Here is a 25,611-nt window from a genome sequence, read left to right on the forward strand (position 1 = left end):
CCAGACACGTATAATAAATATTATTGTTGTTTAAGTGGTTTTTATTACATAAATATACTCTCCGAACCCATTTCAAATTTCCGGACAGCTAGACAAGTTAGGGAGATTCCCGTCTTTAATCCAGTATAAAAATAATTTTATAAATTTTACCTGAACTGAAATTAACATATTATCACATATTCGCTTAGCTCAGTTTGTTCATACTATGCAATAGAGTCTAATTAGGGCTTTAAATGAAATAATTTGGATTTATCTACGACAATAGTGATTCATCTTGTTACTTAATCAAATAACAGTTATTGTAACCTGAAATGGTCAAGAACATATATTTTTGTGGTTAAGTTTTTACTGCATCTCACATTATATACTCATTTTAACATAGCAAGTTTAATACTGTCAGGTTAAATTAGATATTTATGTCCCTTATTATTCATCATTGTCCCATTAGTTAAAAGATTTAGTTTAGTTCAAAATTGGTATAATAAATTACAATATTTTTCTTAGAAAAAGAAAGACCACTGGTTTTTCTTTTCGACTGGTCTAAATTCTCCATTTCTATAATAAAGCACATCATCGTCCAACGGATCTTCGAACACCGGTTCAGGTATCGGCATATTCTCTTCCAACATCAATTTCTTATTGACCTCTCTCTTTTTTATACTTTTCTTAATAAGACTGATTTTTCTACAGATGTATATGTTTACTCCAAATATAATTATGCCTCTCAGCCAGCACACCGATGCCGCCATTGGAAGCCAGCCACCGAACCTATTGTAATGATCAAGTTTCATCTCAACACTCCAGCCGCTGTATCGTAGTATCATTCCAGTAGTGAGGCTTCTTTGGATGTGGGCGATGTAAACGATAGCCATTGACACGTCAAAAAATATTATCGATATACATGAGAAATAACTCAAACTGAGGATAATCTTCAAAATATGAACTTTCGTAGCGAACCTGAAAATTCTCAGACAAATTGCTATGACTAACCAGAAACTGTGAATAATTATGCTGATTTTCACGTATCTGAAAACGAATAATATAAAAAATAAATGTCCAGTGAGGCAGTGAATATTATAATTACATTATCATGAGAAAGTACATTTGCTTTGGTTGCTAGGCATAACTTAGACTTCTCTACTAAACGTGGCAATAAGATTAATGAAATTTATTAAATAATAAACTGTTCCAAAGAACATTACAATTGCATAGGAATACCTTCTAGTTTTTGCTGGTACCATCGAAGTGACTGTAACAATGGCTGGCATGTGTTTGATCGGTCGTATATTCAAACCATGAGTATCATTGCTCAGCTCTAGAGATAATATAGACTTGGAAGTACGTAGATTGTAGCCGCAAGCATGAGGATCGTATAGATACATAACACGGGCGAGTTTGTCGTAGTCATATTTGGCATGCTCTGGTGACCACACACAATAGTTGATCGTCGACGCTCCTATGAAGACTAGAATACCTGAAATGTCGTGATAGTGTAATGTTTGTACTGTCATTTTAATATATGACCTAACTAACAACTAACAACGAATAGATCAAGTGTATAACCAATCTACGCTTAATCATGAATGATTATTACTCAGAATAAAAACATTGGATTCATAAGATAAGTACTAAATCAAAAAGAGTAAAGCATAAAAGACGTATTAACAGTAGTGCTTTGAAAAAAAAATGTTTCTTATAGAATATAAGATAAAAGGTACCCTTATTCTACGTCATTAAATGAAATCGGTAGTAGTCATCGCCAAAGAAGACAGAGGGTGTAGAAAGAGGCTGACAGAAAACTCCAGCGTACAACTCTCTCAATACTCTTTTACAACACTTATCGCAAATTAATTAGAAGTAGCCTGTCTAGTACTAGTCGCAGGCCCTTTTATCAACTGGATAATCGTTAACTTTATAGTGAGACTTTTTACACAGCTTTCCTATAATACATTTCTTAAATTTCACTCTATAAAATTCTCAGGGATTTTTTTTAAGAAAAGTATCCCTTTTCCCAAAAAAGAATTACTAACATTACTAATAACACTGGATGGCATTCGTCAGTGGTATAAACATTTTTTCCATAGCGACACAAAAATTGACAAATTATTTCGATTTTATTTGCTCTAAAATCGTCAGCGTGTGTCAGGCGCAGACAGCTGATCAGACTACATGCCCCTTAAGAAAATAAACGATAACTGATACAAAAATCTAAAGGGCCAGACCTAAAAGGTTGTAGCGCCACTGGTTTTAAAGCCGCTCCACCCCCTGTAAAAGATTTTCTTTGTTGTCCACTTAGTATAACTTACATTGCAGAATTATCACGTCAGAAATCCACAAACAAGACCTTTTATCACTCGGAAGAAGAGACACAAGTTTCTTAGTTGGTTCGAATTCGTGCCTTAACATATTACAATATTTTCCACACAATAATATTTCTTATATAGAAATAATTTACCAATGTTGAACGGCTTGACGTCAACCAGTCCTGACATATTGACATGTTATTAATTTTATTTATTACATGTCATATAAACGTTGTCTGTGGTTTTATAAAGGATTTATGTTAGTGTAATATGAATTACTAATTCCTTTATAAATCCTTGTAAAAGGTTAAAGGTTAGAGGACTCAGTTTATGCGTAAAGTGCTGGTTAACCAAGCCAGCCTAGCTCCTTCCAGAAGCTGTAGACACCTGAATAAATACGATTAAATCTATCAATGGTGCGCCTTGAAAAAGCCTATTTATTTATTTTATGGAAACGAGTATATGGGACGACCTAAAACGGTAATCATCGCAGACAATGAACACACATTTTAGTGGCTGCCTTGCCGGCCTTTGAGGGAGGTGTATACTCTTTAAACTCAGGAGTCAGACTGCTTCCACAGTTCGCTAATTCGCAAAAGAAAGGAAGATTTCCAGGCATCACGGTGATGCTGTTGAAATCTGAAGTTAACACGGCTCGTACTGCGTTGAAACTATCAACCTAATCAACCCAAACAACTCTTCAGAACACTCTCCACAGTATACTTTGTAGAATACACATAGAGACGCAATGTCTCTTGTCTCTTTGAAGTTAAACGGATGTCATTATTTTACGGGGACACCAGAAAATTTTTGGCCATGTGTACTTTTTTACTAATATTGCTTTAAAATAATATTTTTAGCGGTCGGTAAGGTACAACAAGTATGGAGGTAGGAGTGTAACTAGTTCTATTTGAATTTTAATTATTGTATTGACGGTACAGAAAACAATTATATCTTGATGTAACAGTAACTGTATTTCCTTGGATAATCGTACACGTACAAAGCTAGTTTGTTCCCCAAAAGCAATGAAACGTAAAGTGAAAAGGAAATAGGGCAAAGGAACAAATCGTTTTGTGAACGCCCGACCGAGTCCGTGCAAATAAAGTTGACGTGCTTTGATGACAGTTTTAGTGTGTTGGTTGAAGTGGGTAGGTTTGGGACTGTTGCTACTGTATATCTGTGTTTGCTTTATAAGTGTGTAACTTTAAAATGGATGCACTAATATTATGGAATATTGATGACTGGATGTGTTTCACGGTCCGCGTCACAAGATAGTTTCTTTAGCGAATTACGGAACTGTTTAATCGACTCCCGGTGAAGGTCTTTTCAGGGAGATACGACCCGATCCAATTGTTTAAAAAAAGAGCACACTTCTCCCTCAAATGCCTCAAAGGCACCCACTAAAATTGGTGTCCATGGGGTGCAATTATTACTCCTTTTGAGCGTCCCGTTTGTATTATATTTTATGCCTACTAGCCCTATTCTATATAAAAAAAAACTGTAAAGATAAAATATTTGGGAAAGAATTGAATATTTATGTAAATTAGTTTTATTTGTGTCAACTAGAGACGATTTTTTAAAATTATTATATGAAATTACAACTGTGTTGGAACTTTTATGGCTTAAAATTTGATATAATATTCATTTAAGTAGTTAGAAAAAACAAAAAAAGATTATCAAATAACGCGTTGAAAATGAAAAAAAATACTAAAAAAATATTGGAAATTTATAATACGAATATAGTATCGATAATAGTTATCGAAGTCTATCTGCAACATTTTCTTTAAAAAAAATAGTATATAGAATATGTCCATTATTAAAATTTACGATACTGCATCGTTAATGCATTATCGGTACATTTTAATTTAAGCAAACAGAATGTACGTAGAAAATATTAATAGACAAATTGTTAATTAATGGCGGGCTAATTAATTGTTGTTTTCGTTGAGTTGTTGTTAATGAAAATCCTGTACCGATTATTGAATATTGATTGTTTAGTTTCATGCGTAATTTGACGCATTGAGTGTTTAAAATATCTTCCCTATCGACTTGTTGTGTTGGCGCAGCTAGGATTTCTTTCTCTTGTATAATTAAAACTTGCTGCTATGAAGAAAATACATCATAAGGAAGCCGATGTTCCTTCATACTTTAATTTTATTTGTACTAATATGTTACAAATTACTCTTCCATTTGTTTAAAATACCATCCGTATCACCATGACGTCCGTCGTTCCACAACTGAGTCCAACCAGCTGACCGACTTGATATAAGGTCCTTCAAGAAAAGAGCGTAGTTGTGAGCTTTCTGGCAATGTGAGTGTCCATGGGCGGCAGAATCACTTATCATCAAATAAGCCTTATCAATAAATAATATAATTTATATGATGTTTTATATAAATGACACTGCGTCCATCTACTATCAATCATCACAGGTTATAAATAGAGGTTTATTTTACTATGACCCAACGAAAGGAATCTTTTATTTAGAATGTGAAAATGCATTGTGTAAAATGTCACTCGAAAATTCATTTTATTTCTGCCATGTCCGGCCCCTTTGTTGTACGTAACATATTGCACGCGAGAATGGAAGGTAAAAATATAACGAAGTTAATTTGCGTTTGAAATATTAAAAAAAATCTTGCCAATTGCCATTTCCATATTGGTTTTGTTACTTGTAGTATTAGGTGACCATGACCATGACCACACGGAATAAGAAGAGTGGGCAGGCCAAATAGAAGGTGGGCTTTGACTTGATAGGGATAGCTATTGGCAATGATAGAAACATCTGGAAAGGGTTGGAGGAGGGCTTCACCCAAGATTGCAAGATTTAAGGACGTGAAATATATATTATTAATAAACTACTATTGACACTGCAACAACGAAAATATTTTTCAACAGATACAATGTACCAAACTGTTTGAGGAAAAACATTTTTGTAAAATATTCATACATCAAATATTCTTAAGACGAGACCACTGAAAAAATTTTATCATTTTCATTTATTACACTACAAACTTACATATATGTTCAGTTGATTTAGAGACGTACAATTAGAAGACAGATATAAAAGACTTAACTAAAAACGTTTAATGAATTATATTAGAATCTTGTGAGGTACTATACAGATGAAGTATCGATCAGGTCACCAAGCACGTTCCACATAGACATCAAGTATGACATCGAACAAGCTTTTATATACTTATGTATCTTTTGATTCATCTATAATCAGGGAAACAAATATATATTTCGACACATTCGAAGCAAGGTACATTAAAGATGTAAATTGTATGCAAGTAAGACAATTCCTTTAAATATAAGTATCGTCTAGGGTTAAAAGGTATTTATTTAATCTCTTATATTTCGTACAACTCCTATTCAAGTATAAGAGATTTACTTATTAAAAAAATTACGTGCTTTAGTATACCATACTGTTTTAGTTCTTAATAAAGCAATATTAGCACCTAGCTCACGTACCTGGATTAATTAGGCGAGCTTTTATGGCATCCCGACTGATCCGTAGAAGATTTTATAGTTTCACTGTTTCTTGTAACTGAGAACTTTAATAATTGGATTCATAGGTCTTTAAACGAGTTATCTGTTAATTATAATTAATACAATTACATGTCTGTGTTACTAGTAATCTCTAGGGAATTACTAAGCATATTATGACAAACATACTCCTTTATCTGTAACTTGAGTTTCAATGGTAGGCTTTACAGGTACAGGTAGGCTTAGGCCTCAGGTCTGTTTCATGCTATTTTTTCGGTCTAATAGGCAAGTAGGTGCCTTTTTGAGTCTAAGGCAAAGCTTCCTCACGATGTTTTCCTTCATCGTTTGAGCGAATGTTAAATGCGCACAAATAAAAGTCTATTGGTGCACAGCCAGGGTTCGAACCTTTGACCTCAGTGATGAGTGTCCCACGCTGAAGCCACTATATCATCACTGCTCTTGGTCATGAAAACTCAATGTTATAATCGGTATTGGTATTCATGTTACGCTGTACGTATCCTGTGCTTTGATTGTTTTATTCTCCGACAACCATTAAAAGTTTTTTGTAATGTGACCTGATGATGAAAGAATATTGGAAATTGTAGTTTTTGAATCTATTGGTTTTCAAACAAGCAAACATAAATCTTTCCTTTTACTTATACTATAAAAATTTATTGGTTTGTTTTGTACCTAGTCCATTCATAATTTCTGTTACAAATGAAAGTGCATTTTATTACGAAGAAATGTAATATTATTAAAATTTATACCTACAAATTTATTAATCTCAGCAAAAAATAACAAAAAAAAAAAAACAATTCGAAATGGCCACTACTGACTTTTATACAGGCTTTCAATCGGTTTGGCCACGAATCTATGAATTTAGGCATTGTTTCCAAGGGAAAGTTCGCGACGCTACCTCCAAAGATTTTTTAGTTACCCAACGTCGCTGTGTTGTTTAAAGCATGGCTGGGCATATACTCTAAAACTGACCATAATTTGAAGTCTAAAGGGATGAGGTCTAGTCTAGATGACTATCTGGGCCAGTCTTCAGCTCTTATAAAGTCCGGAACGTTGGTTTCAAGCCCAAGCCTTGGGTTGTGCATGCCTTGTGACCATGTGCAGAATCCTGCTGGAAAGTCTTTGCTTGATACCTTCACTCCTTTTTCACGAAAATGTAATTTTGCGACTCCTTAACGCCCCACCAACCATCACTGACACAGGGTGAGGACCACGTTGTACCTTTCCGACCACTTGAGCAACTTCTTTAGTACTGTGGGCGTACACTTTATCATTTTGCTTATTATAGTGTTCTTCAACCGTGAAAATTTCCAAATTGAAAAGTTCTTTTCGTACATCCTCTTGGAAATCTACCTGCGTATCGCGACGGAAGGAATTTTTAAGATTTTTTTAAAATTGTTTTCCTACATAATTTATAGAGATAATGTATTTGCACAAAAAAGCAACTTTCAATCCTTTTTACATTGTAATAATTTAAAATTACAAAACATTACATAATTATAAGAAGTTTTGTCATTCATTTGTTCATATTTCGTGTGTAACGCAGTTGTCTAAGAAGTGTTTGTTCTGCGTTGAAACTATTACTAAAAGTATTATTATGCAAATTCTTGCAAATTTGAGAACGTTGACATATTTTTGCAAAGATATTGGTCCCGTTTATCTTTCTTATAATAATACTTTAATTAATGTCAACAAATATAGTTTACTGTCTTTAGACGGCATATTTGCTTGGGCTTTGTCGAAGGAACGGTAATGAGTAACCAAAATTGTGGGCCAACATAAAAACATTGTGTTGTTTTTAGAATATTATTTAATTATTCAATATCGCATTCGATCGCTGTACAACACTTATAGCGGTAATAATATTTTTATGGTATTAATTGTCTTTAGCCTCAAATTGTTTAGGCTTCAGTTTCTGTGATTACCTCTTCAAACACAAAATTTCTCTCCACCGAGCATTCTTAAGGTCTGAGAACAGGAGAAGGTAGATGGGTGCCAAATCTAGTCAATACGGTGGTTATAATCTGTAACTTTTTCGGATATCTACACTAAAACTAAGTGATTTTGAAGTATAATTGGTATGTCTAAAATTAAAACTTTATATATTTTCTTATTCTACTGTATAGATAATAAAAACTACGAGATGGAGAGCGTTCGTATATTCGACATAATTTAAATAAATAGTTATTACGGTACAAATTGATGCAACTCGTACGACAATCCCATGAGATTTTAAATTTTCCGTTAATTTTATCCTTGTGCCATCCGATATTGCCATCGAAATGCAATCAAAAGAACGACGTAGCATCGATTTGTAACGGAACTGTATCGCTAAAGGGAAATCATATTAACTGCACATATGCAGCGTTTTGGTACTCCGGCACAGTGTACACGAAAATTGGGGCACGGTCTTCATTCTTGTACTGAAGTCTCGCCGTATACGCCATGTTGCGGATGTCATTTTCTGTCTGGAACTGAACTCGCTGGAGCTGCGAGCCCGGCAACAGTACGTAATATGCTCCTTGATTGCTGATCACTTCAGCATCCTTATTTGGCTCTTCCTCGAGTTTTGAACTTTTTTTTTCTACCTTTTCAGTGTCTTCGTACTTTTCATCTTTAGCCTCTTCTGGTGGGCCATATTCTTGGGGTGGAGCGTACGTGTTGAATGGTGCACCATAGCTATCTGCCGGGACTCCATATGACGTCGCAGGTGGTGTCTGTTGTCGAGTTGGTAAATTAAATTCCTTGGCTGGTCTCCAACCGGCAGCAGGGTACGGTGCTTCGGCTCCGCTACCCTCCACCTCTTGCCTTTGTGATCTGAACCTTGCGTCTCTGTATCGAGGTGCTTCAGCAGCCACCGTCGCTGCGAGAAGTAGTACACAAGCAAAGTGTTTCATTGTTGTTTGTTCGACAGTTAGCTACCGAATGATGCTCAAACAAATACCATGTGTGCTTATATAGGTATGAAAAGAAGTGATTTTTAATAAGTTTCCGTAAACTCTGGATGTGTCATCTTGATCGATATTCGGGCCGAGTGATCGGTGACATTGGCCCCCTAAGTGAAGATCATAGGTTGTGTAACGACGACCGATTAGGAGCTGGCATTGTTCATCGAGTACGTGCGGCAATTCCCAACGGTGATCTGCTTACAAAATGCCCAACGCGGACTTTAATATTCATGACTCGTGAAATCTTTCCCTGGCACTAATTAGGTCTGTCTACTGCTATTGTTATGGGTAGGTTTTTGTTGGCTTTTTGTTATTTGTTAATTTTTCTTAGAAAATATTTATTTGAAGTCTCACTCAGTCGAAGGACCTACGGCAATTGGCCGGCCTTGTTTTAACATAACTGTTGTGTTTCGAACTAATATTTTGCAAAAATTATACTTCAAACTTTGTATCATAATTCTCTTTTAGCGTTTAATATTTCTTTGACTTAATGTAAATTCCTTGCGTGATATTTTTATCACACCCTGTAGGTATAGAGTGTTAAAAATATAGTTTAGTGGGTGTTTTGCCGGCCTTTGAGAGAGAAGTACAGTCTTTCTTAAAACAGTTGTAGGGAGATACAATATCATATGGGAATATGTCCAATGATTGTCATCATATTGTCAACGTTAGGTTCCAGTGTTAATAATCAATTAATGCTAGACGTGTTGCGGGTATTACCTAGCTCTTTGATTATGGTATGAATTGATTATGTGATAATACTCCTGACGTTATGTGCAATGGGCTTGCATTGTTTTGATGCAATTCGTTTTATAATTGTCCGTATTATATTTGAAAAGGCTACTAGGTACTATATGATAATATAAGAACGACAAACACTTATATTTATAATAAGTGCACTTAAATCAAGTATAAATATAAGTCTTCAGAGCATCAGATTGTGGGCTAAGAATTAAAAATTAATTCTCTGTATTGATAAAAACACATTCAACGCCAACCTTTCAACCAAATTTCTATTACATCTTTGTTTTAGATGCGGATCTAAATTTTTCTAAATACGAAACTAGATTCCATTTTAACCTTCTTTTTATTTAGTTTAAAATTATTAAAACGCCAAAATTACCTCGCATTAAAATGTTACAATTATTATTGCCATTTCATAACTTTTTCTTGGCCTTGGTATGTTACTGGACAGTTGGTTACAGTAGTATTTTTGTAGGCTTTTAGCTTTATTTTATATATAATAGAGATGGATTCTAAGCGTGACATCGTATAGCACGATATTTAAGTATTATACCACGTCGTGTAATACTTAAAAGGCTTTCTCTTCAATCCTCAATCTTGAGCGGCAGTTTTATAAACAGAAGACAATATACCAAAAATTAAATGAAACAAATTGAAATGGACGTCACGTTCGAAACACGCGTCACTTTCACGACTCGCACTTTGTTGTCCCATTAGCGCACGTTTGGCGTTTAATTACGGGGCAAAGGTTTTAAAATTTAAAGCCAATTTGGCTATTTACTGTTTTAGTTTTTATTGAGTTGAACACTATTTAAAATTAAGCAATATATTTCTGGATATAATGTTTAGTTAAATAATGGCGCTATATTTGAATGGCACGTTACAACCGCAGGCCTCAGGTTTATGCGCTTTCCATTTATTTATATTAAATTATTAGCCTTTATTGCTATTGTCATAGCATAATTTTATCACTTCAAAAATTAGTGCACAGTTGGGACTCGAACACACGCTGTCAATCTTCAAAATCGTAAACAAGTGAGAGCGGAAAGAAGCTAATTTTTGGTAATTCATAAGAATATAATTAATTGGATAAATTATTCTACAGATAACATTGTTTCTAGAAAAGTTATCAGGAAAAATTCGATGGGTATCAGTTTGCACTCAAAGCACGAGCGCGGCGCAGGCTAGAAGGCTGCAGTTTATACAAGAGCCTTCCTGTTGACTCGAGAGCTGGTATTAAGGTTAAAGATACTGCAATGTTAACCTTCTTTTACATTATATGGTTTTAAGGTTATTTACTTTTAAAATAACGCAAGATGCCAGAGGCTTTATACCGCGGAAAGTATACAATTCCCGCAGTCACTCCTGCAATTCGTAAGGGGTACAGACTGTGTACTTTATAGAAAAGAATGGCTGTGGATTTGCTGTAATGTTGTTAATTTAGAAATACATCGCCCGAATTAGGGGTTGCGAGTTGAGTAGGAAGGGTATGGTTATCAATCCCCAACCACTATCACGCGCCGGAAACAGTTATTAAACAAAACCTATATATATATCTAACCTAACAATAGACAATAAGTTTTTGGACAGCTCCGGCGCTACGGGAAATGCATTCCCTCCACCCTTGCGTACCAAAGCACAGACATTTTATCCGCGCGTACGGATTTAATATAACACTCTAGGGTTAGAACAGACTAGTAAGATAAGTTGAGGTTGTGGTCGACTGAATCGATGTTGTCATAAGATAACCAAGATCTAGTTTACATGTAGATAAATATTAATATACTAGTTAACATGTAGTAAATAGTGCTTTTAAAACAATTACCTCGATTGTAAAATATAGCTTAAGTTACCCAAAAATCCAAATAAAATAAACGCAGAAGTACATTCACTTAAACCTGAAAGTAAAGGATTGTATCTATCAGTGAAACGAAGCGTAAACTGCTATTTTGAATTAGATTTTAATGTAGATTTTCACATAAATTTCTGTCAAAATCTACATTCAAAATAGCGGTTTGCGTGTCGATTCACTTGTTTTGAAATACACGTTGCTTGCAATATTATAATTATTAATAGAAAAGTATAAAATGTACGTTTCGTTTAACGAATTTCCATACAATACACATTTCATTTTTTATACTTAGACGCAACTCTGGCAGCCAAAACAACTTGATCAAGGTCCCCCGAGATACCTATAAAATCAGTATCATCAAATTCAGGCAACGTATTTCTATGTCCAAGACTTTACAGGTCTGCGCCTAAGATATATGTATCTATTCCTATTTCTTCCTAATAGTCAGACACAGGAAGCTGATCACCCAAGTTGGTGGTCACCCAAATAGTCGACTCTTTGTGTCTAAGGCATGCTGGTAACCTTGCGATGTTTTCCTTCACTGTTCGAGCGAATATTAAATGCGCACATAGAAATACAATCCATTGGTGTTCAGCCGGGGATCGTGCTAGAGTGACGAGAGTCGCACACTAGCGACTAGGCCAAAACTGCTCTTGAAATGCGTAATAAATTAGTTTAGTTATGTTTGCACTAAAAATTTATTATTGGACGTGCTTAAATATTATGTGTATAAGCTTCCGAAAGTTATCGTTTTCCTGTATGTAAACTTATTGAACGAACTTATTGACCATATAAGCCCAGAAGGCGGTTGCTAATCATAAATTAATATGTATTTATCATTTAGTAATCTTAGAACTACACATATATCTATATGTACAACAAAAAGAAACATTTAGAAAATATACAAAGCCAAAACAGATTACATTGATTAACAAAATATACGAAACAGAAACCATAAGTCAATGTACTTAACATTAATAGATAACAATAGAAGACTGAAATTGAACTTTAAAAATAACTACATCTCATTATTTTAAAGAAAAATAAATTGTTACTACTGCTAAATAAAGTGATAGTGATAGTGATAGCTTCTTAAAATATTTCTTTGTCTTTGGTAAGGTGCAAAATGTCAACATCTTTATAAATTGTATTGTAAATAATAATGCAAATAATTTCTATCTTATATCTATTTTATATGCATAGATAATGTAATATGAGAACACGATGTCATTTGTTTTATTAGAATGACAACACTACGCTATATCATAGACATCTTACATGTTGTAAATTGTCAATGTGTCAATTTGTCGATAGTGTGTTTAATCGATCGTCGAGTTCAGTTGCTCTCGGTGCCTCCGATATTCCTTGAAACAATACTACTTACGACAGATACACACTGATTATAATTAAAATACATTGTCTCAAAGCTGTATAAACTTTACAACTTATCCTTGATTATCTTATTCATAGCATTTACAATTCCGCAAATATAATTAGTTGCATACAGTACAGTCGACATAATAACATCTCGGTTTCCGCGCAAAACTTAATACCGTTCGCTTCCTCTTAATCCGATTTCGTTGCTAACTTTACCGGGGACAAACAAGGTTCGTTATCATAAATATACATTATATATACGTAATTTTAATTGGATTTACTAAAATTATACAATATTAATTAGGTTTTTATGTATTCTAAAAAATGTAATAAACAAAAAAGATCGCCTATCGATCGATAGTATGTACAATCATAATAACCGTGGTCGCAGTCAAATATTTTGTTTATCAGTCGTATGTTTTGAATTTAAGTTTTTGAATAATTTCAAGATTTCGCTAAAAACCAAATCAATACCTTTTAAAACATATAAGTTGTCAAGTCTGAAACAAAAGATAACTGAAATTGCCGTGAGGAGTCTTAAATAATTTCTCAGTTGCTAGAAAAATATAGAAAGAAAATCCCAACGAAATGCAAATTAAAAGAAAAACATTATTTCAGACAGGCTTTTTCGACGTTTTCAAACTATTATGCGACCAGTGCTTACGGTTCTGAACCCTGGGCCCTAGGCAAGAAGGACGAGGTTGCGCACGATATTTTCGAGCGGAAGATTTTTTTTGGTTTTTGTTTACGACGCCGGTATTTGCGTAATCGCTTCATTCAAAAACTTATAATATCCCTGACGACGCCAAATCGTCCAATTTATAAGTGCAACAGGCTCATGTGGCTGGAAGATGTGCATCGCATGGCGGACGACGAACTCCAAGGTCCTCACTGAACTTTTTTTTTCAATAAAATTTAATAGTAATAAAATAATAATTTAATTAATCAATTAAAAAAAAAAATCTACTTAACTTACACGGTTCGATTCCACTAAAAAACAATTCGTTCGCCAGTAAAAGTAAGCAATGGTACAAGAGAAGTTTTGAGTTTAGCAACATTCTCTTCCACGAGAATATTTAATTCTGTTATTAACAGTATCGCAGTTTGATAAAAAAACAGGTGGATAAATAACAAATACAGTCGAAAAAAAATCAATTACGGAACGGAACGTAAATTCCAGAATTTTCCACACGAATAGACATTTTCCATTCGTTTTAAAGGTTTAGCGTTTGACTCGTGCGAGGAAATGAGATCATAAATTCTAGGACGTTTGTGGTAAAAAGGTTAATTTTATTGTTTACTGAAGCGTTTTTAAATCTCTTTTTTTTTTCAAATGTATAAATATAATAAACATGGATTCAAATTGATATATTTGTGTATATATGGTTCAGTTGGCTCGTCTAAAATATGATGGAAATAAATATAGCCTCTGCTGATTAGGTATTCTAATGTTAAAAAAAATTGATTAGCTTTCAACTTTACAAATAACTAACAATGCTTTATTACACTGTGACGAAATTAATAGAAGTTTGGTTAATTTAAATGTTTTAACGTTGCTAATATAATATTTTATTTGTCCAGATTCAATAGGTGCATATTTTGATATAAGTAATGAAAGTATCGTAATGGTTGAATCGAGATGGGTTGAGTTTCTTGACTTCTCAGTACAAGAAAAACATGACTGTGGAGATGTAAATCTAATCTTTAAAAGATTTAGTATGGACCACCTTCTTCCTTAGCCCTATACTAATATATTTCAGCTTTAGGTTTACTTCTTCTTTTGTGCGAACCCTGTATGTTTAACCACCTCAAGCCTAATAGTCGCACGCCAAAACTACTACCCAAAACCGACCATATATAAATAATATTATCTTATAAGTCCATATAAAACTTTAGCCTTTTGGTATTATGAATAGTTTATATCAACAAAATTATTTTATTCAGGAATTTCGTGTTCGGTAATTCATTTATAAGTCAGAAGGGTGAAGTATTCTCGCGGACCAATATGTTTGCAAATGGGTTAAAATGTTTGGGATCGATGCGGTAATTGTTCGGTTCATACCAGTTTTCCGTTCATATTTATTGAGAAGTTTTGAGAAAGGTGGTAGATGTGATAATAATACAGCTGTATTTTTCAATTATGATATATTAACGGGCTATTTGATTTCATAAAACATTTCTAATTGTTTATTACTGACTTAAAAGTGGATGCTGTGTGTCTGGTACCGACTTGACTATTAGACATTATCACGGAAATCTGTGGCTCAGACCTAAAAGGTTGTAGGTTTAAACATGTATGAACGAATAGGAATGTCGTAAAAATATATCTGTTTCAAACCTCACCGTAACGTATAATAATAATACGCTGTTTGTCGTTTATTTCCTTAAGAGGATTAAATGTTTATCCAAAAATTAGGAAGAATAGCCCCCTCTTACTGAAAAGGCTCGCCATTCACGCAAATTGTGATTCGGTTGTGAATAGTATTTGTAAGGATTTGATTTCAAAGGATCCTTGGTGTATTTAAGGCGTATTCGATGGAAATTGTCGTAATCCATTTTAATTCAAGTGAAGTGTACCAGGAATCGCTTAAGGAAGATTTTCATTAATTGGTTTGTTGGCATCGCGTCAAAAGCGTACGCCTTTAGTATTTATTATACTGTAGTTTGGTATTCCATTATTGTAAATGTAATATTTAGTTGAGTTATTTAAGTTTAATTTAGTAACATATATATATTTTATGTAATAATTAGAAGCGTAAATAAATTTAAACATCATCAACTTGAAGCCAATATAGTATATAAGTGTCATTTACATTTATGATCCCTTAGATATGCCAAGGTACTTTTTGTTACCGTCGCAACCCCACTACCCGTAATACTACATTAGTTATACTACTACTACTTTTCTACTACTACAGCATACTTTAAACCATTAAAGTCAGTTGTTACCCAGCTTCAAACAAAGAGTTTTATTTAAAAACATCTCCATATAAAAACCGCAATCGAACATAATTGTTGCCTTGAGCAATTAGAGTATTGACTTTTACCACTGCCTTGAGTATTTTTAGTAGTAGGCTAGAGATTTTTCTAAAACAATAAGGCGGTAGACTGTAGGATATTTTATTGAACTTCTTTGTTGTCGCACATTCTACTTTTTAATTAAAAAACACTTAAAAAATGTCTGGATAATAAGATCAGACACATAAAACCAACCGTTTATATACATTTTGCTACTATTAACACATATTTTTTTCAATCTACGACATTGAAACTGCATGTCATCGGCCAAGCCTGGGTCCATTACTAAGCATGTTTGTGACAAATTTAAAATACGTGTTCTACAGGTCCTTTGAATTTTTTTTACTATAGGACAAGGAAAACGTGTCACCAGAAAAATTGTAACTGCCCATGGACTCTCACGCTGCATTGTAATAATATCATAAGTTACTGTCTAGTAATTTGTTGTCATATTATTTGTATGCCCATTATTTTTAACTCAATATTTAGTTAATTTCTTGTAAATTAAAGACGTACCACCACAACTGAGAGGTTTTTAAGGCAGTTTTTGCCATCACCACTATGTGGAACCAGCTGCCCACTGAAGTATTTCTGATTTATTTCGACTTAGGGTCCTTATTTAAGAAAAGAGTGAACTAATTCTTAAAAAGCAGTGCACTCGCAAGCCCTCTGGCATTGAAAGTGTCCATGGACAGCGGTATCACTTAACATCAGATGAGCCTACCAGTTCTATAAAAAAAGTAAACGAATTACTGAACAAAAGAAAACTGTCAAAAAAAGAGCAAAAAGCTGATGGATGGCGTGACGTAGTTCGCATTGGCGTTATATACATGTATTACGGTGTATGTAAGCTTATCTTTATGTAATTAAAAAAAAGAGTAAGGACAAGGGTGATCTGTGGAGTGGCTATTGAGCCTTTGTACCTGTATGACGGATCAAGGGGTCTGAATTGCACCCTCGGCTACTTGAAGCCTCCTCGAAGATACCATTAGGTACTTCCATCTTGCTTTATTAACTGACACTAGGCGAAGTTGCCTGTCAAAGGTGGAGTGGTATATGTTTCTTTTCCTTGTCTTCTGAAGAATTCATACATTTTCATATTGACTACATTGTAATAATCATTTTTTTTTCTGTCTTTGTATTCGCAACGTACAACCCTTGTTCCTCATTATATATTATGAGCGCATATACTACCGAATTACGAAAGTACATTAGTACACGCATACATTACGTTTATTAAGTAACGGTGTAACACAATTAATTTCACACAAGACCGTAGCAAAAATCATAAGAACAGCAAAATATATTTTTAAGTCTTTGAAGTATTCTTAATATCTTTTATTTTAAAAGCTTGCCAACGCGCGGCATTTGGTAAAATAACTAAAATAATTTTTAACGTGACGAGCACTAATAAACAAAAATGACTTACACAAAGACAAACTAAACAATTAAAATTACAAAAACTAGACGAAAATCGATTTTAAAGTGTGAGGGACCTCGTTTATCAGAATGCTGAACTGGATCGGTGAGCTTTGACCAAAACGCGTTCTTCGTCTGGTTTTGTCTGTTGGCATCTTTTTTTCGAGATGTCACTGGAGAACTGTAGAATCCAATATTCCATAGTAAATTTCATAATATTACAGAACTAAAATGTTTAATAATCAGAACTAAATCAACGGAGAAGAAGCGTCTCTCAGGCCATTATGAAAATAGTTAATGATGATTTAATAAAAGTGTAAATCCCGTTTTTACCGAATGTTAATGTTTTTAATTAATAAGAGATTATTGGAATCAATATATTACAAAAAACTACATGAATATTATAACATATTACCAAATAAATACAGTTAATTACTACAAGGAAATGATTTTTATCAAATATTTAAGAAACCTTGCTTGCGATTAAGTCTATAATCGTTTTTTGTAAAAAGTACCTAATATTTTTGACCTTGCTGAACACTTATATGACTCAAATCCCCTTGAAGTAATGAAACCACCTTCTTCTGCCTCCCTTAATTGAAGAAAATAAATTTCGTTTATACGAAACGTCTAACGTGCCTTTCAGGGGATAACATGTGAAAATTTTGTCCCAAATTCGATTTTAATTATTTAAAATCTTTTCAGTGCTCTCATACTGAGGTCATGCATTTTAAATGACGCCCTGGGTTATGAGCTGTGCGCTAAGTAATAGATTGTGTTTCAGATTTGAAATAACCTTAGTGGATAATGAATATTATATTTTTTATTACAAATCAGCCCACTTGCATGACGTAACTTATTTAAAAGTCAATCAAACCTGCACTTTCAAAACTATAATAGATTTCTGAAATGCGAAATGAAAATTCAGTTTAAACTCTCGTAAAGGAATTCTGGTGCTCTGAATTCCTCCAGATTTGGACTGCGACATATATTTCGTGCACAATATGAATTATGGAGCATTGCAAGTGACGTCAATAGCTCCAACGTCGCTTGGGGACAATGTCCGCCTTTAGTTTAGAGAATTAATAGAAATTAAAAAAAAATAAGTTAATGTTATTACGATATATCAAAGCTATATGAAATTTGTATCACCGAGGAGTTTCCATTACTATATTCTATTACGAGACTCACATTATATGAAGTCTATTGAAAACGATTGACTTGTTTGTGAATGCACCCGCTTTGCGCGGTCTCACGCTACCTTTTAAATAAATACTAATTTATAGTATCACATTAAATAATGGTCTGTTCATAGGTATTAAAAGTCACTGGTGTACTAAATAATTGTCATTATGTATGTTGTTTTAAACTGTTTTTTGATTTTTTGATATGATTTGTTTCTTCAAAACGTATTTTCGTCTGTTTTACTAAAACATAAAGCAGTGGAAAGAGACATGTAGTATTTAATTTTGTTTTTTAATTTGTAGGGTTATTTTTGGACACTTAGCTATCATAATTTATACATATTATTAATAGGAAAATAAAAAAGTGAATCATTTTCGTAGTGAATAAAAATTTAAATACTTGTCGTATATAATAAATAATATCTTAAACTCCAAGTAAGCCCAAACCATCCATCACGTGACACATCACCCCACTTAATCGAGCGAATACCTTTCCACTTGTCCGTGAAAATCCCTGTTATACGTTGCGACCCTTTCATTCGTATGGAATTTGGAAATCAACCCGTAACATCATCGACGATCATGCTGAGCACCTGATACATTACTGTTTAATAATTTAAAATTTAAAAATACACACGTACATAACCATTAATAGATAATACGCAGTGTTATGAAAAAAGCCTTGTTGAATTTTGCGATAATGTCGTTAATACAGTACGACAACTTAAAAAATAAATTCTACGTTTCAATTCCGGGCGCAGATGGGCCAGACAAAGGGTTATTATTGGTAATTTTTTAATCGGTAAACCACAATGAAAATACATAACAAATGAACGGGATAGTTTCTTTGGTATTTCCAATTAAGTTCACAATCTATTTCGTTTTTCCGTTGACGGCTTTTTCTGATTAAAAGAGGTGGTATGATATAACAGAAATGACATCTTCCCTTTGAGTCTCATGTTAATATCATTAACACGAGCGGGTTTTTCCGTCATAAAGCTGTTCGGGTGACATCTTTGAGAAAAGCTTTGATGAAATTGTGGGAGAATTATTTTCATTTAAGCTTTTTAATTAAAATGTCAAACAAAGCAAAATTTCGCTCATCATTAATTGATACAGACGTAATAGGACAAAGGTAAGTACAACGCAATATCTATTACCAGTTAAAGAATACATATATATAGCATTTCCTTAAATCTCTGTCAACAGTTGCAAATCACTTTCGCTGTGAAAATTAACTCCTTTTATATCTGTTAATACTATTTCATGAGTTGCGTATTTACATGAATAAAAAGATTACTAAGCGCTTGCAGTAGCAATGGGAACAAAAAATGAGCCTACGAGACGCCTATAAAGGGTAGTCGTCGCAGCCCATGGACACCCATTAGTGCGTTGCCGGCTGTGAAGGGGGTAAAAACTCTTTTTAAACAATTGGAGGTTGTATCTGTCAGGAAAGACTTGGAGGTTATTACGGTGATCAAACGAGACAGGAGGGATTAACACAAACAGCTCTTCAAAACACTCTCCATAGTACACTTTGTAGAAAACGCAAAGAGACGTAAAGTCTCTCCGTAGAGAGAGAAACCAGCCATTCAGTAATACAATAGGAGATTGATAGTTCACCCTTTGCTGATTTTTTTCAAAAGAAATAATCCCAAGATATGTGAACAGTATTCAATATGAGGTCGTACTTAAGCCTTTTAGAGCCGTATATGTTGTACCTCAGTGAAATACAGCTTGGCCCTACCCAAAATACCCAGTTGGAAGCTAGTTTGTCTTTTTCTTTCAGATGAGTCATGAGAGAGGACATCTTTCGATATTCCAACCCATCATTAATGATGCTACCATATAGTTATATGCTAGCCTATCGTCAATTTTAAAAACAAGTTAGTTACAGCTCTCATCTCACTTCACTCTATCTGAATATGCTTGGTTGGCCGGAATATAATGTGTCGACGGTGCTCTAAGTATTGGATGTTGTCAATGTTCAACGGGTCATTAATTTTCAGAACAGAACAGAGTGAGAGAACACAAACTTTCGTAATGTCTACATTAATGTGTCTAGGATTGGAGCATACTCCAACAACTAGGACTTCAATCCTACAAAAAATTTGCCATCAGCATAATCCATAACTAATTAGCTAGTACTCCCCCAGAATTCTCAGAAGCTTCCTATTGATGATAGATTCCAGCAGCTTATAAAATAAAGAAATGATTTAGATTGCGAGGTCTGTTGCTGAATGGGTTCTAGCGGTCGACTTCTTTGAGCAGTCTTCCATGGACTTGGAACTACGCCCGAGAAGTGAGTCAACTCTGGAGCACATGTTTTAAGTATGACCGAGCGAAGGCCGTCAAGGCCACTTGATTTGTGGGCATTTTGTTGCACACGTATTGAACTTCTGGCATTGAAACACCGCAATGCGGAATAGTACTCAGTAAGGTCCTTAAGTATTCGAACGTAGAGTGAGACGCAAAGAGAGAGCAAAGAAGCTCTTCATTGCGCCGAGTGGGCCATCGAGTCGTACTCTCTTCCCAAGGGTATTAAAGAATGCTGTCAAAAGCTTCCCTAAATTTCTTTCACTAATGACCAATAGGCTCGGGTTCCAGACGGCATTTTCGCGAGCCACTCCTTAATTCTGACAGTATGTTGCGATTTTGCGATTAATAAGGATGACAAAACCATGGTCGAAATTTAGCACGCATAGAAACCATAGAACATAGGGTATTGAGTTCCATTGCTTGCACCACACCACAAAGCACCACATCGGCAATAGATACAGCACTGGCATCAGGATTACTATCTTTGTAGTAGTGTTGTGACCAGGTGTATGCTGCAAAGAAATTATGCAAGTCATTCACATAGCTGATATGTAATGCCGACGGCATGCTAAAAACAGCAGGCAGGCAGCGGGTCTACGCTTAATTGGACCACAAGCGGCTTCCACGGTAACCTCGTAGTAGTATGGGTGAGAAGTTAGCTCAGAAGATCTAATTGCGAAGGCTAATGCTCAGCTAGGTCTGGTATTCGCGTAGGCGTTGTGAACACTTAAGTTTAACCATATGCAAGAGCGACATCATGAGAGCCTCTTCCGCATAGTCAGTTAGAGAGTTCAAGCACTCAGAATGTTTGGCATTGTAATCACCGATTATTACGACTTCAGGTGATAGAGACAAAAGGGAATAAATTGTAGCAAGATGATCTTTAATTCAGACGACCTCGGTGTAGTGATTGTCACGTAATTATTAATTATATGAACCACTCTCCTTAATTCCTATAATTATATTATTATTGTATGTGTATTATATACAGAGCTATTTAATTTCGTATGGAAATAATTTTGACAAATAAAAATTCTATTTCAGATTGCTAATAATTTTCAACAGGCGGATGCACTGTTGCTGGAACACAGCGAGACTTTTATGTTTTGTTCCAAGTTTTTGATGTAACATATCAGTTTTAAGTATCTAATTTACTTTTTGTCAAAATAAACAAAAAAAATACCAATACAAAAAAACAACACCTACGAAGGCTGTCTGTGGTCTATATTATTAAATTTAATTACCCTAATTATCAAATTTGTTATTACATGTGTGTTATGTGTGTGCATTTTGCTTTGCGGAAGATTATAACATACTCCTATAAGTATAATTCTTTTAATTTACTCCTAATTGTACCTAGATCTCAAACAAAAGCCAAAAAAATTATTTGAACATGTCGGCAATCTGTGAACGTATATTAAGAAATAGTTTTGTTTACTTGATAGCGCAGTCTGTCAGTTTAATTAAATTTTAACGAAGGTTCAGGGTTGTAACTCGAAGAAAATTTCAATTAGAACACAACTCGGAGTGAAACGAAAATAGTGAAAATAAAAAGTAATATTTTTCCCGGTGACGTAGTGTTCTTGAGTGAGTCGAGTTCTCAAATTCATTTAGCGGGGCCATAAGTTGTGACCCGGTCGCTACTGAATTACTTGGCACTTATTGGGTTCTAAGTGAATTAAGAAAATACCTGCTAAATTCTTCTCTAGTTGATGTCATCCTGGTGTGTTCATTGTGATTATATGATGAAGGAAACAAATCATTACTTATATATTTAAGATTTAACCCAAAGTTAAAACATCGATCGAAATTTTAGGGGCGATTTGATATGTATTAATAATTTCCTCCAGTTTTCGCGTGTTGTTTCCACAGAATTACTGATAGAGGTCAAACGTTCGGTTTTATTCTTTATTTGTCCATTATATTTTTATTTAATTACAATAATTAACTGCTTTGATTAGAGAACTGGTGGTAAATGTAAATATTTATTTATTGACGTTCATAGGTGTTACCTATATGAATCAATTGTTTAGATTTTTGTGAAATAATAAATTAACAGAAAAGTAGGTATTTGTATGCAGATTAGTAATAAACCCTATAGTTAAATTAGATACTACACGGGATGTTTGCACAAATGATAGTATTAAAACATGTTTCTAAACGGGATACTGTAAAAAACCGTACCTGCAAAAAACGGGATATTGCCTTGGGAACATCATTTTTAATTCCTTCTAAATCTTTCAGTTTTAAGGAGGTTATGGTCCAAAAATGCAATTCAATCTAGGACCCTAAACTGACCAGATATGGCCTATTTGTTAGGCGATTTTCTTTGTTAATTAATGAAAATATTAGTAAATGTAAACGAAAAGTGAAATTTTAACTGGCTAAAAGGGTGTGAACTTGTAATGTAGTATTTCATGGATTTTAAATATTCCGGCAATTAATAATAAGAATACTTACCAATTAAAATAAGTAGTTCCTCCAACTTCCATTTTGTTCCCTTGGACCGTGGGGTTCAAGTGCACAGGCCCTAATTAAAGATTATTAATAATTGGCGCCTGGTAGATAGTATTACCATTGATATAAGAGCTGGTGCTTTCCTCAATTAACGCATAAGTATCGAAATGCAGCGAGAAAATGCTGTTTAAAAGGTACACTGCCACAGAGACCAAACTTTATAAATTTGTTTTAGTTTTCTATTTATCTATTTTTTATAAATAATTATTGTTATTCGTATATAGGTTAAACAAATTGTAAAGATAGGTTATATTTATGTGTTGGTATTAAAAATATGAATTTATGTTATCAGTTGTCACCCAATTTAATGAGGTGAATTTCTTGGAGGTTGTGTTTAATTTGGTGTTTACTTATTTGAGCATATCTGTATCTGTTTGTATTTATAGTTTAGTTAATGATGTTAAAAAATAAATTCTTGTGAGCTTTGATTTAAATGGATTTACTGGTAGATTTATATAACAGGTTATTCATATTTTGTCTACAATAATTGTATACAGATAAAGTACTTATTTTCCGGATGGATAAGGGAAAATTGTTAATTCGTATGTTTTAAGTATAAATTTGATCGCTGGAAAACCGCGCTTAGTCGTTTTTCTACAGCTGAACAAACAGTGTGAGGGCTTTTGTAATTTCCACATGTATTTGAGGGACACACGGTCTTGATATATTTGGTTTTGACGAGCACATCGGAATGAAAGTGTTTTCGAACCCAGAATCTTGTTCGTGTTCACTTTAGTAACACTTTAGTAGTAGACTTCGGTCGTAGCGATGTAGTTTCTAGATATAGTTTCTCTGTGAATGTAACCCCAAGAAAGATCCAGTAGTACATATATTATATAATAAATTTGTCGACTCACGGCTCGACCTTAAAAAGCTCAAAATTTCTTTTCTATCGTTCTTTACGACTTGTTTAGTTTAGTACCCCAAGTAATATTAAGGAGGCTTTGAACCCCTTAATTTTTTTTTAGGATTCAAAGTGGCGTTTGTGATCAGGAAGGTAAGGTAAGGTTAAAGCAAAACATTTTCCCTTTTTTCACTCATATCTAGAAAAAATTGAACTGTTTTAAGGTCGAGCCGTGATTCGACAAATTTATAATAATATGTTTATCAGAGAGAAAATATAAAAAAATATCAGTTTTATGTAAACACATATATATAATAATAGTACAATACTTATCTTAAAAATTAAATGTGAAGTACTATAAACACTGAAAGCCGGTTAAATTCTATTTTACAGCTTGTACTTGGACATAAGCCTCGTCTTAGAGCTTCCACTGCTTTTCGTGTCTGCTTTAGGTGCCACATAGGGCCAGCTGCTCTACTCATATCACCTTCCCATCTTTTCATTTGTCTTCCGCGTTTTCTTTTGTCATAGCGAGGAAGCTATTCCATCGCTTTTTTTCCTTCGTATCTTTGTCTTTTCACACAATCATAATCCTGTCTATTACCATTTCAGTCTTTTACTAGAAGTAAAAGCATTTCAAAACTTTTTCATGTGTTTAATTTCTTCTAGTTTAACTCTATCTTTCCAATTATTTTTTTTAATTTTATAATAATAATTTGACATCACGTTCTGATTTAATTTAATTAATTTAATTCTTTGGCATTATAAACATTTATTAACATTTCTTGTTCTTCACTCGTCTACATATGTATACCGTCCGCACCTATAATTACAGGCTCTGTGGCTTTGTTGGCGGAGTTATATATACTGAGTTTTTCATATAATAAGATGCACAGTCGAGACTTGTTTCTTGCCGCTAAGAATGTGTACTGCGATGACAATATCGCATTGGATTTTCTTACTAACACCCATTAATCAGGCTTTTATTTAGTAATTTTTAACGATAACGATATGAACGCCTTAATACCCATCATATTAATAGCATACAATGGCGTATGGTGCGAGCGACATGCTTGGAATGGATCCAGAGACTTGTTCAACAAAATTATGCGTCTGTCGCGGGCAGGATCATTAGTGGGCCATGTTGGGCATTTAGTCGTGTTGTATTTTGTCATTAACTTAACTAGATGTGTTATTATCGTCTGTATCACGCCTTAATGGTGTATTGCATTATTTAGTACAAAGCTGCACGAAATGTTCATTATTAAACGTAATGATTAATCCGACTCACTGTTTCTTCTAGTTTGTTCTACGCCTTTATTTATAAATGTTATATATAATATGATAATTTTTTTTAAGAAATATTTGAATACTTTAACTATAAAAAATTGTGCAATTAGTTTAAAGATATTTTAGTTAAGTTTATATCGTAATCATAAAAATATATGAGGTCTTCAATTTGTGGAGGTAACTTAAATGAGGCCCTATAATTAACAATTACTTTGTATATTAACGATAAGGACAGTAAATGAAAAACATCACTAACATATGAATTAACAATAGGAAGAGTTGCAGGAAATT

At 33.9% G+C, this 25,611-nt stretch overlaps 3 protein-coding genes across 4 annotated transcripts in view; 1 reads left to right on the forward strand and 2 right to left on the reverse strand.

Annotated features, from left to right (window-relative positions):
* LOC123713809 overlaps window positions 1-25,611 on the forward strand; it is a 149,128-nt gene that overhangs the window by 63,458 nt on the left and 60,059 nt on the right. The gene's annotated exons all lie outside the window — the stretch shown is intronic.
* Window positions 310-2,469, reverse strand: LOC123713814. Its single transcript, XM_045667686.1, has 3 exons — window positions 2,307-2,469; window positions 1,219-1,474; window positions 310-1,026 (listed from the first exon to the last, which is right to left on the reverse strand). The coding sequence occupies exons 1-3, from the start codon at window positions 2,404-2,406 to the stop codon at window positions 501-503; spliced, it is 882 nt and encodes a 293-aa protein (XP_045523642.1). The 5' UTR covers window positions 2,407-2,469; the 3' UTR covers window positions 310-500.
* LOC123713819 lies at window positions 8,028-8,705 on the reverse strand. Its single transcript, XM_045667690.1, has one exon. It carries the CDS (start codon window positions 8,703-8,705, stop codon window positions 8,151-8,153), a length of 555 nt encoding a protein of 184 aa, XP_045523646.1. The 3' UTR covers window positions 8,028-8,150.

The sequence above is a fragment of the Pieris brassicae genome, chromosome 8 (assembly GCF_905147105.1).
Source record: "Pieris brassicae chromosome 8, ilPieBrab1.1, whole genome shotgun sequence".
NCBI classification, from domain to species: Eukaryota; Metazoa; Arthropoda; class Insecta; order Lepidoptera; family Pieridae; genus Pieris; species Pieris brassicae.